The 14,258-nt window shown below is 50.2% G+C and overlaps 1 protein-coding gene across 4 annotated transcripts in view; it reads left to right on the forward strand.

Annotated features, from left to right (window-relative positions):
- Positions 1 to 14,094, forward strand: part of arhgef12b (Rho guanine nucleotide exchange factor (GEF) 12b) — a 19,383-nt gene extending 5,289 nt beyond the window's left edge. For 2 of the 4 annotated variants that reach the window (XM_077545903.1, XM_077545902.1), the window contains exons 2-34: positions 1,799 to 1,890; positions 2,669 to 2,767; positions 2,848 to 2,897; positions 2,998 to 3,055; positions 3,133 to 3,317; positions 3,494 to 3,595; positions 4,340 to 4,441; positions 4,516 to 4,626; positions 4,695 to 4,793; positions 5,188 to 5,230; positions 5,292 to 5,397; positions 5,490 to 5,612; positions 5,788 to 5,820; positions 5,897 to 6,011; positions 6,096 to 6,201; positions 6,384 to 6,599; positions 6,664 to 6,817; positions 7,389 to 7,546; positions 7,665 to 7,811; positions 7,908 to 7,993; positions 8,085 to 8,207; positions 8,315 to 8,429; positions 9,360 to 9,460; positions 9,543 to 9,620; positions 9,703 to 9,778; positions 9,978 to 10,145; positions 10,220 to 10,307; positions 10,381 to 10,464; positions 11,169 to 11,242; positions 11,353 to 11,661; positions 11,893 to 12,030; positions 12,363 to 12,559; positions 13,285 to 14,094. In XM_077545903.1, the coding sequence (XP_077402029.1) occupies positions 1,799 to 1,890; positions 2,669 to 2,767; positions 2,848 to 2,897; positions 2,998 to 3,055; positions 3,133 to 3,317; positions 3,494 to 3,595; positions 4,340 to 4,441; positions 4,516 to 4,626; positions 4,695 to 4,793; positions 5,188 to 5,230; positions 5,292 to 5,397; positions 5,490 to 5,612; positions 5,788 to 5,820; positions 5,897 to 6,011; positions 6,096 to 6,201; positions 6,384 to 6,599; positions 6,664 to 6,817; positions 7,389 to 7,546; positions 7,665 to 7,811; positions 7,908 to 7,993; positions 8,085 to 8,207; positions 8,315 to 8,429; positions 9,360 to 9,460; positions 9,543 to 9,620; positions 9,703 to 9,778; positions 9,978 to 10,145; positions 10,220 to 10,307; positions 10,381 to 10,464; positions 11,169 to 11,242; positions 11,353 to 11,661; positions 11,893 to 12,030; positions 12,363 to 12,559; positions 13,285 to 13,500 (3,952 nt within the window). In that variant the 3' untranslated portion in view covers positions 13,501 to 14,094. The remainder of the gene's footprint in view (positions 1 to 1,798; positions 1,891 to 2,668; positions 2,768 to 2,847; positions 2,898 to 2,997; positions 3,056 to 3,132; positions 3,318 to 3,493; positions 3,596 to 4,339; positions 4,442 to 4,515; positions 4,627 to 4,694; positions 4,794 to 5,187; positions 5,231 to 5,291; positions 5,398 to 5,489; positions 5,613 to 5,787; positions 5,821 to 5,896; positions 6,012 to 6,095; positions 6,202 to 6,383; positions 6,600 to 6,663; positions 6,818 to 7,388; positions 7,547 to 7,664; positions 7,812 to 7,907; positions 7,994 to 8,084; positions 8,208 to 8,314; positions 8,430 to 9,359; positions 9,461 to 9,542; positions 9,621 to 9,702; positions 9,779 to 9,977; positions 10,146 to 10,219; positions 10,308 to 10,380; positions 10,465 to 11,168; positions 11,243 to 11,352; positions 11,662 to 11,892; positions 12,031 to 12,362; positions 12,560 to 13,284) is intronic. The other 2 variants (XM_077545904.1, XM_077545905.1) reach the window with 2 other exon arrangements.
- The last annotated feature ends 164 nt before the right edge of the window (positions 14,095 to 14,258 follow it).

Here is a 14,258-nt window from a genome sequence, read left to right on the forward strand (position 1 = left end):
CTTTTTCGTCCAGTGCAGGCAGGCAGACCCCCGCCCGTGGCCTCCGATTATCACTGCAACAACAACACTGCGCGCCGCCACGTAATTGACAAGATTTAGAGAACACGGCAGCTGTTCTAAAAATAGTCTTCAAAAAAGAAGAAAATAAACAGAAGCGCTCAGTCCAGCGTTCTCGTTCTAATCTGACGGATAGCTCGGATAAGATGTTACGCAACATTGCTGAAAATATCTGTCAAGTGAAAGGAAGGTTTAAAAAGAACCCAAAAAAAAACAAAAATGAAGAGCCAATTGTCAAAATACAATTCAGTTAAATAAAGTTCTACGTGCTTTACTTTACACACGTAGCGACTATCAGGCCAGATTTGAACATTTGGGAGACTCAAAGGCACGATGATGCAAACACCAGGATTATCCGCTTGCCTGGAATCTGCACGATTGGCCACTTGAACATGACATGAATCCTCCTGCGTCATTAAGAAAAGTTGCCAAAACCCGACAGACACGCCGATTGCTTAGCACGTTCCTCCAAATGGATACGTCTCATTGCGCAGCTTGAGTTTGTCCTCCAAATGGATACGTCTCATTGCGCAGCTTGAGTTTGTCCTCCTTCCCCGTTGCTTGTCTTTGGCCAGCACTTTTGTTCCCTCCTCTGCCACCTCTGCTTCGCACCCGGCCGGCGGCCATGACGGGAAGGGCTGACGTCACGTCGAAACAATGTCTGCCGGCCGCAGGCCCTTCCTGGCCTTTGCATCGGTGCAACATGGCCGACACGCGCGCACCTCGTTTTGCTAGTCTGCTAGCAACCGAGAATCAAAATGGCCGAGTTGACATGATCTGCTTGAACTATAATATTCATTTTACTTTGTTGACCACAATTTGCTTATTAATGCAAAACCACAATGATGCAGATACCGGCCCTATTTGAAGGTGTCGAGTACTCGTGGAGGTTGCTGATACTAGCCACCAATACTTAAGGCAGAAAACCTCTGGCATCCTCTCCAGTAGTGGACGTTCTACTGCTGCGGTTTGACACATCAGCGAGTCTTTGCTGACCATTTTTTTCTCATTGTTTGCAATTGTCTATTATCAGAAGTGCTCGACGTATTTGTACTCTGAACTGCGATTGGTCTGAAGGAAACGTCCCGAGCTTGCTTGATTATTCATCCAAAGTAATGTTGCTTTCTATTTTGGCTTGAAATCATGTTTGCCTTTTTTTTTGTGGTTTTGTTTGTCACACAAAGCACAACAGCTGCGTTCAGCTCAACTCAGTTACTGTCCAAAGAATTTCATCGGCTAACTGGAGGGGCCAGCTAAGCTAATCTAGCCTCGCTCTCTCGCTCTCTCGCTCGCTCGCTCGCTCGCTCTCTCTCTGTCTTCCGTGGAAAAACACTTGCGCACCTCCTCCACATCTTTCCCAGCCTCGTCCCGCTTTGAGGAGTGTCGAGCGGAGGCCAAAAAAGCTTCCTCCTGTCTGTCCCCGGCTTTTCCGGGAATGTGCCCCCCCCCCACCAAAGCGCCCCCGCCGGCGCCGCCTCCCCTGTGACGTGGGGGCCATTGTTGAAAAGCCCAGGCAGGGCCCCCATTGTCACTACAGTCCAAACAAAGACCCCTCCCGCTTTAATAAGTTGGAGCGGCCAACTTTGACAATTCCGACACAAAATGTAACCATTAAGTCCTTAAAGTAGCACTAAGGAACTTTTCAAGCATAATCAAATGTTGTCATCACTCTTCTGATGAAACATCAACTCTAATTTAATTTGTCGATTTAAAGATTTTTGTTTTCTTGATGTCTGCTCAGGACTCCGAGCATTCTCAACAAGGAGCCTCCAGAGAGGAAGCCAAAGAAGGACAAATGCGGCGTCTCACTCAAGCAGGACTTTGACCCCACTGGTGAGAAAGCCGTCTTGTGGCACCCCTGCTTGCCGTTGGGAGTGACGTGATGATTTACTTTGTCACCAGCAGGCAGGCAAGCCCGGTTCAAGTTCTGTTGAGTTTTTTCAAGTTACAGTCAATAAAAAAAAAAAGACCCGTTCAGAAGTTGCTTCAAATGTCTCGTTTCAAATCGGAAAAGGTCACTTTTGTGCTTTGGCCACATTGCGGACGGCAAACAAAAGTCACTGATGCTGTCTGATTTCTTTTTTTTCTCGCCTTCGGCGTTGAGAGGACGACTTGATAAACATCATGTGACTGATTGGAAACAGATCAAGTCGACCTCATGACTGCACATTAGTCAATTATGTTCATTCAAGTAGCAGGCGGAACGCTAGGGGGCTTCATACAGAACCTTGTGCAACACCATATTTTTTGTCTCTCCCCCCAAATTCCAAATTGTGCTCCTCGAGCTACTTTTTGGGAGGAACCGAACGACAGAGTTGCAGATTAAAGGAGAAAAAAAAGGGGGTCAGCAAAGTGATTTTCCAAAGTCATTTCTGTTCTGGACTCTTGAACCTTCACTTCCTGTGTGGACGATCTTTCCCACCACGGCGGCCAAATGTGAAATATGAGCGCGATTAGCAAACCACGTGCTTTGTGATGTTCGGAATTAAACGGCACGTGCGAGCAAGCACGAGCCGTTTCTCTCATGATGATGATGATGATGATGACGAGTAGTGTCATGCCGTGTGTGTGTGCGTGCGTGCGTGCGTGCGTGCGTGCGCGCTAACGACAGGCCTTGTCCAGCGGTGCGTGATCATCCAGAGAGACGAAAATGGTTTTGGACTGACGGTGAGCGGCGACAACCCCGTGTTTGTGCAGCTGGTCAAGGAAGGTGAGGATCTCGCGCACGCACACGCACGAATCCCTAAAGATCCACCCCAACATGGTTGTCGTGTGTTTGCCGCTTGACAGACGGCGCCGCCATGCGAGCGGGGGTCCAAACTGGCGATCGAATCATTAAGGTGATTGATTATTTTTGGTTCATCACTTGAGAGCTTTTCCTAATTTTTAATTTCTCAAATCCAATCCACATATTTATATCTTTTTTCCCATATTTGTTAGGTTAACGGGACCTTAGTTACACAATCGAACCACACGGAGGTTGTAAAGCTGATCAAATGTAAGTCCACGTGTGGCTTTTGTTTGACGCCAGAAGTCAAGTCGGAACTCTTTGTATTTTTTCCCGCCCCACTTAAGCCGGTTCCTACGTAGCGCTGACGGTGCTGGGCAGACCACCGGGTCTTCCTCAGATCCACCTGGACGAGGAGGACCAAGACACGCCGGATGAGGAGGAAGAACGGCTGCAAAATTGGCCGGATGGGGAGCCACGTGGCAGCGCCACCTGTAGGCCTGAAACGCACTCGCACTTTCCGCTTGATGCGGTAAGTCCACGACGAGACCGTATTAGGAAAGTTGCTTAAGCTTAAGATAAGTTGGAGCATAATGCTAACACATAACGCTAAGATGTTTTAGACAAACTAAGCAGTTTTGACACAACTCGGTTGTGTCGGCTTCTTTGTTTTTCAGAAAGTCTTTTTTTTTGTTCTGGTATTGACAGGTTGGATCGCTGGTCTTCGGGGGCACAGAAAGTGAGCGCAACGGAAGCTTGTCATCACCGGGCGACGACGTTAGCGACGGGCTAATTAGCAACAGCGCTACGGTGGGTTCATTATTAGCATGGATTTGTTTGTTTGTGTGGAAACTTGTTACTGTCTTGCTATGGGAAGCGGGACGGACAATTCATTGGCTAACTTTCATCTTACCGCTTGCTTCGACTATGACATCACAGCTGCTCAGGTAATGACCAATTACAGCTCAGCTTACCAATGTCACATGACCAAACTCACAAAACAGTGAGTTGTGACTGCGATGTCAGTTTTAGTCAACAGCAAGTGGCAAAATGGCCGCCACACAGAGTATTCTTTTGCTTGAAATTTAACAATAAAATGACGCACTTTATTAAATGGTACGCCATAACACTTTCTCGCTACTTATTTAGCGACCCCCCCCCCCCCAATCAATGTCTTATCATCTCATCAGATGAAAACAGGAAGTGAGCTGCTCTTTGGTAACAATGTTGTCATCGTGACCGCACGTCTTTAAATAGCCAGCGAAGGCTTGCGCTTTGAAACCCCCCCCCTCTTTCCCCCCCCCGCCAGACTAAACAATCAATTTAGCTTAATTGTTGTGCTGCGTCCAGTCTGTGTGGGCTGCAGCCCCCCCCCCCGCCCCCGCCCCGGAGACGGCGTAGACCGCACCCCGGGAGGCCCCTTTTCAGGCCCTCGTCTTTGAATTGAATTGTCTTCGTGGACGACGAGGCGCTCAGACAAGACTAGCTTGTGCTAACGTAGCCACAAGACGCATGCGGCGTTTTTTTACGAGCCCGACTGTGGTCTTCGCTCAGGACGCGCCCGGCGGCCAGTGCGTGGCAGGCGGTCCGCCGCACCTCCTCCACCCGCAGATCATCGGCGCCGAAGACGACTACTTTGACTCTCAGCAGGAGCAGGTACGTGGGCCGATGGCGTCTGGCTTGACTTTGCCGTCCGCGGAGGTTGCAATGCGAGCGTTTGTTTGTTTGAGATGGACGAGCGCTGCAGCGTCTTCCAGAGCTTCGACTCGCTCAAGTGTCGTCCCGCCCACCTGGCCGTCTTCCTCCATCATGTTGTTTCGCAGTTTGACCCCGCCCCCTTGGTACCGCCGCCCAGATGTGCCACGTGGCCCGGCCCGCGTCCTCACCCTTTTTTTGTCGTCCTTCTTAGTTGTGCTTCTTGTTCGCCGACATCCACAAACAAACCAGCGGCAAAGAAAGCCGGCGCTTTTTCATGGAATTTCACGCGCTCTTCGTGGAGCGAGCGGCGGTTCGTGCTTTGCATTTACTTACTTTTTCACCATCAAACCTTGACTTTTTGTTTTTTATTGTATTATGGGACTGGATTCTTCATTTCATTCTTTTGAAATGTGATCTCTATGAATGTATTATTGATTTTTTAAATCCCATCTGCATCAAATGCGCTGCCTTTCCGACATTTCATTTGAAAACATGAATACTTTTTTTGGATCATTCTTGCGTTTTAAAAGGAATTTCTTTCAATGAAATTGTACTTTTAATTGATAACTTTAGGTGTCCTAAATATTTTTATTTTGTCAATTTTTTTATTGAAATTGTACAATTTTTGAAGTGTCCCATTTTTAATTGTATTTCTTTTTCTTGAAATTGTATCGATTTGTAATGATGCCGATATTTTTTCGTAGAATCTGAAGGTCCCGGTGCCGGACGCGGTCGCAGCTGAAGCGGGTAAGAAGGTGGTCAGACGTACGGGAATCGTGCGTGCGTACGACGAGTGTTTGTGTCGCAGACAAGCGGCGGCTGGAGTTCGTCCCGGAGGAGGTTTGCAAGCAGTACACGCAAAGTCTGCAGGACTCGCTGATGCCGGACCTGCACAAGAACCTGGACGACTTCAGGTAGGGTTTTGTGAAAAAGGTGCGCCGCCGCCGCCGTGTGACCTTGCGTGACCTTGCGTGGCCTTGTGTGGCGATGTCACGCCGGACCGCAGACAGAAGCGCAGCATGGGTCTGACCCTGGCCGAGGACGAGCTGTCCCGGCTGGACGCCGACGCCGACTGGGAGCGGGAATGCTCGTGCGCCGAACACGTCCTGGCCAAGATCGACGACATCCTGTGAGAAGATTCCGATTCCGATTCCGATTCCGATTCCGATTCTTCTCGTGTTTTGTTTCTGTGGTGGCCAAAGCGTTCCGGGAGTCAATGCTAAATCGTACCGTAACGTATTATGAAAAGAGCAATGGAAATATTGATCCCGTTAATAATGCTGATGGCAAATTTGCGGTTGCAGATCAACATCTCAGCCCTCCGAGGAGGAAAAATGGTAGGACTTTTTTTTTCTTTGGAATGTCCCGTATGCCCAGTTTGTCAAGGTGCGTTTGTTTTTGTGCACGGGGCAGCCAAACCATGCAGTACGTCATCCTCACCTACATGAAGCATTTGGGCGTCAAAGTCAAGGAGCCTCGCGGCCTGGAACACAAACGAGCGCGCATCAACTTCCTGCCCAAGATGAAGGTGCGAGCCCGGCCGCAAAGCAAACGCGCAACCTCCGCCGCGAGCGGCAACACAAACGCTGCTTTTGTTTCTTCCCACAAACAGAAGAGCATCAAAGCCGACAAGGAAGGCGAGGAGAAGGTGAAAAGGCCGCGCTTTCCCAACATCCTGGTCCCGCCGCGCCGTCTGAGCAGAGTGGACTCCACTTCAGGTGAGCAGCAAAATCCGCAATCGGACGCTTGCATCGTTCGTCCACTTTCCATCCAAAGCCGATTTGTCTTTCTTTTGAATCACTTTGCATGAACGACAGCTCCGTGTTTTCAAAGTTATGAATACGTTGATATTTTGGGGCTGAAAAACAATTGTGTTCATTTTTCTGCCGTGTCCGTCAAGCGGGCAAAGCCGCGGAGCTGAACAAGCAGCGTTCCCCGAAGCTGGTCTCGCAGGCGTCTTTCGGCGTCCCCGAGCCGCCCGACTGGTCCCCTTCAAATTCGGGAAGGATGCGCGGGAATCGCCTCAGCGAGGGTTCCGACGTCTTCGGCGCCTCGTCCGCGCACAGCTCGCCCACCGCCGCCGCCTCGGACGCCAGCGGGCACGACTCGGACAGCAGTAGGAAACACCTTGCGGATCCCGGCTGAGCCCGATGAGCATTCCCGTTTGGTTTTTCCCGCAGACACGTCTCCATCGTGCGTCCAACCCCGACTGGGCGAGGTCTTGCTGTGCGGCGACCAGCAAGATGGCGTCTGCGGCCCCGCCAGTACGCGGTTTGACTTCACTCCTTCCGACCTGGACCACTTGCAAGAGGAGGGCGACGCCGACGCCTTCAGGTGGAAGATACGAGCGCCATCACATACTTTGACATCAAATACCACGCATGGTTCGGGACCAAGTAAGAAGGATCCGAGCGCTCGATGGCGGCAGCGAACAAAAGTTGAAAAAAGCCTGTTTGGCTTAATGCTAACAAATACTGTGAACAAAAAGCACAACAGGCTAACGGACGTTAGCATTCATCTCACAGTAACGAAAAACTTGAAAACAACCGCAAAAAGGGTTGACTTTTTAATCATTTTAGTCATGTAAACTATTAGTAGTATTTCTTTTATTTCATTGGTCGAAAGTATGCTAGCTTAACGCTAACACAATCCAGCACACCCAAGTCAGGCTAATTAGTCGTCGTAAAGTTCCAGGGAGTCGTTCGAAACCTTAACACAATAACTTTATTCATTTTATAATTTCAGCTCATTCTAAATCGTATTCTAATAATAACCGTGATATCGTTTTGTCTAATTAAAGTCCGCTAGCTTCATGCTGGGAAACGGGCTAATGTCAATTAGCTTGGATGTGACAGCAACAACATTTGACGTTGGCGCGGCGGCCATCTTTTTTGGATTTTCGCAGGATGGAGGTGAGCAACGCGGCGGACGTGCCGAGCGAGGACGAGCAAGCGTGCGAGGCGGCGGGCGAGGACGAGCCGCTCAACTGGCAGAGCCTGGTGAGCCGCCATGTTCTGGCCGCGCTGGCGCCGCAGGAGATCAAGAGGCAGGAAGTCATCAACGGTGAGCGTCCGACGCCGTCCGACGCCGTCCGACGCCGGCCGACGCCGACGTATGCAGATTTGATGCGTGCTAAATTGAAAAAGGCATTTTTGATTTATTTTTTGTTCTTCTTGCGCAGAGTTGTTCTGCACGGAGCGGGCCCACTTGCGCATGCTCAAGGTGTTGGACGGCGTGTTCTACCAGCGGCTGAGCCGGGACGCCATCTTGCCCCCGGACGACGTCAAGAGCATCTTCACCAACCTGGAGGACGTCGTCGAGCTGCACGGTCGGTCGCAAACGCTCAAACATCGCTTTTGAGGCTGAAGAACCGTTTTTTTTGTTTTAGCCGCCGACTTCTGCTTTGCCAAACCTTTTCCCGCAGTTTCCTTGACGGAGCAAATGGCGGCCATCAGGAAGAGGAGCGAGACGTTTGTCATTGGTCAGATCGGGGAGGATCTGTTGGCTTGGGTACGGCCATGCGCGACGTTTGAGGCGACATCGCCATTGCGGATACGGCGTCGCCACGGAGGGTCGTGACCTCTGATGGCCTGGGTTTCAGTTCAGCGGCGAGGAAGAGGACAAGATTCGCCGCGCGGTGGCAACGTTCTGCAGCAACCAACCGTCGGCGCTGGAGCTCATCAAGAGCAAGAAGAAGGACCCGAGGTTCACCGTGTTCATGCAGGTGAGGCGCGCACGACAGCCGCCGCCACTCGGCCACGCCCACAAGCCGGCCACGCCCACAAGCCGGCCACGCCCACAAGCCGGCCACGCCACCTTGGTGTTTCGCAGGCGGCCGAGAGCAACCGTCGGTGCCGCCGGCTGCAGCTGAAGGACATCATGCCGGCGGAAATGCAGCGAGCCACCAAGTATCCGCTTCTCTTGGACAAGATCGCCAAGTACACGGGTGAGAAAGCCTTCGCTTTTGGAATTGGGTTTCTTAGCGATTGACGACTTCCTTCATAGATGCACGACTTTTTTTTGAAGACGCAATAACGTCAACTCTTTTTCTCAAACAATGGACTATTATTTTTTTGGTATGCGTGCGTGCGTGCGTGGGTTCACCTAAAACCTATAAAAAAAAATCCCAAACCGTTTCCCTAAACCGAACACTTCCAGCCAGAGTCGTGAGGCCGTCAGGAAACCCGAGAAAGGATCAAAGAAAAGAAAGGAAAGTGAAATCTTTTTTTTTTTTGTACGGCGACACTCAAAGTCGCTTTACAATGCGACGAATCCATTATTGGTGCACTTTGACACGGTGGCGGCGGCGAGCTACGCAAGCTGCCCTCGGCAGGCTGGCGGAAGGAAGCGTGGCTGCCAGTGTGCGTCTACGGCCCCTCCCGCCACCGCCAAACATTCGCACCTTCCTCCGGGCACCGGTGTGAGCAGCAGCACTTTGGCGTGTCAAGTGCCCGAGGACACGAGGACACGAGGACACACGACTCGGGGTCGACCTGAGCCACGCCCGCCGCAAATGATCATTTTGATGACAATCTTAACTTAATCCATCAAACATTTCAGGAGATTTTTAGATTACTGATTTGGGCAGTTTTTTTGCACACCACTTTTTGAAACGAACGCAAACGTTAGTTTAACATTTGCAACATTTACGCTTTTCTAATTGATGGGACATTTTGCTCGTCCTCATTTTGACACGTGCGACGACATTGGCTTTATTTTCTGCATTCCTTTTTTAGTTTTGTGAGGAATTGGCGTGCCGGCTAATTATCACCGGCGTGGAATGGACGCTCGCCGTACGCCGCCGCGTGTCACGCGTCCGTGCATGAACGGCGACTTCATTTTGAGGCGGTACGCGGCTGACGTTGACGCTTTGCAGAGGACGCGGAGGAGGCGGAGAAGGTGAAAAAAGCGGCGGAATGCTGCCGGCAGATTCTCAAGCACGTCAACCAGGCGCTCAAAGAGGCCGAGAACAAGCAGGTAGGAAACGCGCGCCGCACGCCACGTGCACGCCACGTGCACGCCACGTGAAATCTCAAGTTGCCTTCTCCAACCACAAAAGAGGCTGCTGGACTATCAGAGACGCTTGGACATCTCGTCGCTAAAAGCCAACGAGAACCCGCTCATCGCCGAGCTGCGGGTGAGAAAAAAGAAAAGGAAAAAAGCGGCGGGAAGCAAGTTTGTCTTTTGTCGGTTCTGATCAAATGCTGACCGTCCTCCAGAATTTGGACCTGACCAAGAGGAAGATGGTCCACGAGGGGCCGCTCTCATGGAAAGTCAACAAAGACAAACGGATCGGTACGCCGCCATTTTGTCAATTGCACGATGGATGACAAAATGGAGTCCTCACAAGAAAACAACACAAATTGTTAACCCCAAAAACGAATAATTATGAGAAGAAAAATAAAATGACATGGAAAAGAAGGAAAACGGGATTGCAATACAAGCTTGCGTCTGCTTTGTCCGTAAATGCGGGTTTGGGTTCTCGCCGCGTCAGATCTGTACTCGCTGCTGCTGGAGGACGTTTTGGTGCTGTTGCAGAAGCAGGACGAGCGGCTGCTGCTCAAGTTCCACAGCAAGAACGCGGCCGGCGCCGCCGAGTCCAAGCTCAGCTTCAGCCCGGTGGTCAAACTGGCCACCGTCCTCGTCAGACCCGTGGCCACCAGTAAGGATCGCAGGCCCGGCGCCGCCTTGGCGCCGTTTGCTAACAAATCGCTTTGCCGCCGTTTTGCGCCTCAGACAAAAAGTCCTTCTTCGTGCTGTCCATGTCGGAAAACGGGGCGCAGATCTACGAGCTGACGGCCCACAGCGTGTCCGACCAGAGGACGTGAGTTGGGCCGTCCGACCGACGCGTTGCCGTGACAACGGGCTTCAATCCCTTTTTTTTCTTGCCTCCGCAGGTGGCAATGTCTGATCACGCAGTGCGCCGAGTCCATGAAGGCCAACGCGCGTCAGAGCGGCGCCACGCCAGCCACGCCCACTCCGTGAGGAGCCACGCCCACCTTTCGTGGCCTCAACGCTTTCTGCTTTGTGCTCACGCAACCTTTTTGCTCATCAAAAGTTTCACATTTGAGGGTTTCGAATGAGTCGAATGACTTGTTTGTGCGTGTTATGACCTCAAATGGGTTTTTTGCAATAGTTTTGAAAATTAACTGATTTTCTTTAACGTTTTTGCATATATTTTTTTAATGGGCAGATTTTATTTTTATAATGACAAGTTTTGTTTCTATGATTTTCATAGTCATTTCTTTTTTGTTTGCTATGAAGCCATTTGTAAAAAGAAATGAATGATGAAAATGCTTTTTTTTTTTTGTATTTTCCATTCTGGGATTTTATATTTTTTCTTTTTTTTACATTTTTGTTCAGAATTCAAAATATATTTTACTTTTGGGCTTTATATGTTGTTTTTTTAACTAGAACATTTCTAAAATGTTCCACATATTTATGTGTTATTTAAGAACGTTTTAATCCTTTTTTTTTTTAATTAAAAAAAAAATTTTTTTTTTTTTACTTGTGGGTTTTTCCTGTCTTAGGTTAATTTTTTAGATATTTTGGCAAAAAATTGGTTATAAGAAAAATGTGTTTCATGAAAGCTATTCAAAATGGAATACTTTTATATAATGCTAAAATGCTAGTTTGTTGTTTTCTGCGTTCCAATGAAAAGTTGCTGTCCTTTTTTCTTGACCAGAGGTGAGCAAGACGCCTTGCAGATCATCGACGGCGAGTTGGACAAGCCCAACAAAGATGGCGGCGACATGTCGGGTATGGACGTCGTTCCGTTTGCATTCTTTGATCTCACGAGACCACACGGAACGTTTTGGCTCGTCGTTGCGGCGCTTCGGAACCAAATGCAACCGTCTTCTTCTTGTCAGACTCGTCTGACATCGCGGCCCCTCCCGCGCCAAACCCCTTTGACGGCATCAAGTCGGAGGACGAGGATGAGGCCGAGGAGGGGGAGGAGCCTGAGGAGGGGGAGGAGCCTGAGGAGGGGGAGGAGCCTGAGGAGGGGGCGGCGTCGGTGGACGAGAAAGAGGAAGAGGAGCGCGAGGTGGACGAGGAAGAGCTGGAGGCTTTCCTGGACGCTCAGCTGGAGGACGAGGACGAGGCGGAGGCGCAAGCGTCGTCCTCGTCTTTGAACTCTCCGTCCTCGTCCTCCAAAGCTGAAGAAGCTCTAAGGACGCGTAAGTAGAACCCGAACCTTTTTAGGAAAAACTCAAAAATGCCATTTTGAGGGGCAAACAAAAAAGATTCTATCGTGTGACCAATGAGAGATTTTGACAAGATGTTAAGCTAAAAAAAGAAAAGCAAATGTGTCCAAAAAGGTTCTTTGTTAACATGACGTTTGTTATCATGCGCACTTTTGAAGATGATTGAATTATTTGGAGCGCGGCAACTCCTGCATGTCGTTGCAGTGGCGCTGCTGAAGCAGCTCCTCTTCAAGCACATGACCACGGACCACCCCGAGGAGGAGACGGCGTCCTCGTCCTCGTCCCCGCGCCCGCCCAGCCCCTCGCCTGCCGGCGGCCATGACCTGCGGACCCAACGGAACGGTACGTCTCTCGTCTCTTGCACATTTCACATCTGAAATGCAGGCGCTTTTTAACTCGCCGCTGCCGCCTCTGGCCCAAAGCGGAACTGCAGCATGTGTGTTCACGCCGCAAATGTGTCCGCGATGGCAAAAGACGCGGAGAAAACGGAACGTTTAGACACGCATGAACAAAAGAAATGGAACGCCGAAAAACAGGACTCATTTGTGGCGTTGCTGTGAAGTAACGTTGAAGACGTTCACATTTGGCATTTGAAGTGACGTTGAAAAAGAAGTTTGACGTTAGCGTCAAGTCTGGAAAGTAAAAGCGTGTTTATGTGGCGTGACGGCCCGTAGGCGCAGCGGACCCGGGCGTCGCTTGCCAGGTGGACCAGGACGTGGACCAGGACCAGGACCAGGACCAGGACCACACGGCGGTGGACGGCGTGGACATGAGCAAGCTGCTGTCGTCGGAGAACGGCGGGAGACGGAACCTCAACAGACGCTTGATGACGCACCTGCGCCTCCTGCAGGCCGACCTGCAGTACCTCAAGGTACACCAAATGCCGGCACGCACGCCGACATCCTGCTCGCTTCTTTGGCCAAACGCACACACGACCTTTTTCAACATTTTGCTAGCCTTTTTTCAAATTACAATCATAACAAGCGCAATGGAAAACATATTTGACAAAGCGTTTTGCGATCCCGATTTTGGGGCGGCCACGTCGGAAAGGTCGCATTTCTTTTGAGAGTTTGCTGAGCTTTTCGCTGGAAACAAATGACGAAGATCACATCAAAGACTTGACAAGTGGATTTGGCGCTTCCGGAGACACGAGAACGTGCGATGGTTCCGGTCCGCAACACTCCACACGTCAGCAACTCCTCAAAATGCGCGACACAAAAAGCCGGCAGATCTCTGACAGCTACAAAATTAAGTGGAAGTTCAAAGTAAACATGCTGAAGCTGCACTTAGCTGTTATGCTGCACACAAATTGGAGAAGCTGCCGACGGGAGGCAAGTCGGCCGCAAACCTTTAAGACCTTTTCAACAGTTTTAAACGATGTTCTTTGAACGATTAGTAAACGTTGCCGTCTAATGTCGCAATGTGGTCAATGCGTGTTCTCATGTCGCAACGTGGTCAATATGTGTTCTGTGAGAAGTTTTTGTTTTTCGGGGCGTTTGCTTGCGAAAGCTGCCAACTGCCGCTCGTTCCTCGTGTCAAGCACATCCAAGCACTTGCTGGCTTTGAACGCTTTTAACGTTGGACTTGATATGGCAGGAAGTGGAGCTGAAGTACACGCGGCTGCTGACGGTGCCGGGCGGCACGCCGGGCGGCACGGCAAGCGGCACGGCAAGCGGCACGGCAAGCGGCACGCCGGGCGGCACGCCGGGCGGCACGCCGGGCGGCACGGCAAGCGGCACGCCGGCCCACTGGGACAACGCTGCGTTTGGTTGGCGCTCCTCGTCCTTTTCAGACCTTCCCACTCACGGCTAACCATTCGTGCTGTTGAGCGCTTTTGCAGACGGGCTGGACTGAAGACGCCCCCCTCCCTCGCCGACGCCCCCCCCCCTCGCCGACGCCCCCCCCTCGCCGACGCCCCCCCCTCGCCGACGCCCCCCCTCCCCACCGGCTTTTCTTTTTTGGCCTCCACAAGCAAGGCGCCACTTTCCTCTCACTGCTGTCAAGCCACAGAAGAAAACTCAAGTCAGCCGACAAAACGGGGACCATTTTCACAATTTCAGCACTGGACGAGTACAACAACGTTGTGGATGGACGCCGTGCAAAATGCTTCTCTCGCTTTGACTACATTATTCTTATCGTTACACACAAACATTCGCAAGCCACGAGACTGCACGTGACAATTTGATCACCTTTTAGGGAAAATTTGATGTAAAAAAAAAAAAAACCTCCTTTAAAAACCAAGTTTGTTGTTAAAAGTCTTACTTGTAAAATTAACTTATGATTTTTCTATCCTGTGTTCATTTCATAACATGCAAAACAGATGCTAATTTACTCACACGCTATTAATCATTTAGTTGTATTTATTTTTGTGTGCACCGTCTCCTATTAAATCAAAAAAGACGCTCACGTCTTTTTGTTTGACTCGTTCTTGCATTCTGAGCACTTTAAACTTCAATAATTTACTTTTTGTTCAAGTCTGAAGATACAAGACTTGTAAAATTACAAAAAAAAAAAGATGTCACTTTTGATGGGGAAAACGTTACAACAGTCAAATAATAATAATAATAATA

This window comes from Vanacampus margaritifer, chromosome 16, assembly GCF_051991255.1.
Source record: "Vanacampus margaritifer isolate UIUO_Vmar chromosome 16, RoL_Vmar_1.0, whole genome shotgun sequence".
In the NCBI taxonomy this organism is placed as follows: domain Eukaryota; kingdom Metazoa; phylum Chordata; class Actinopteri; order Syngnathiformes; family Syngnathidae; genus Vanacampus; species Vanacampus margaritifer.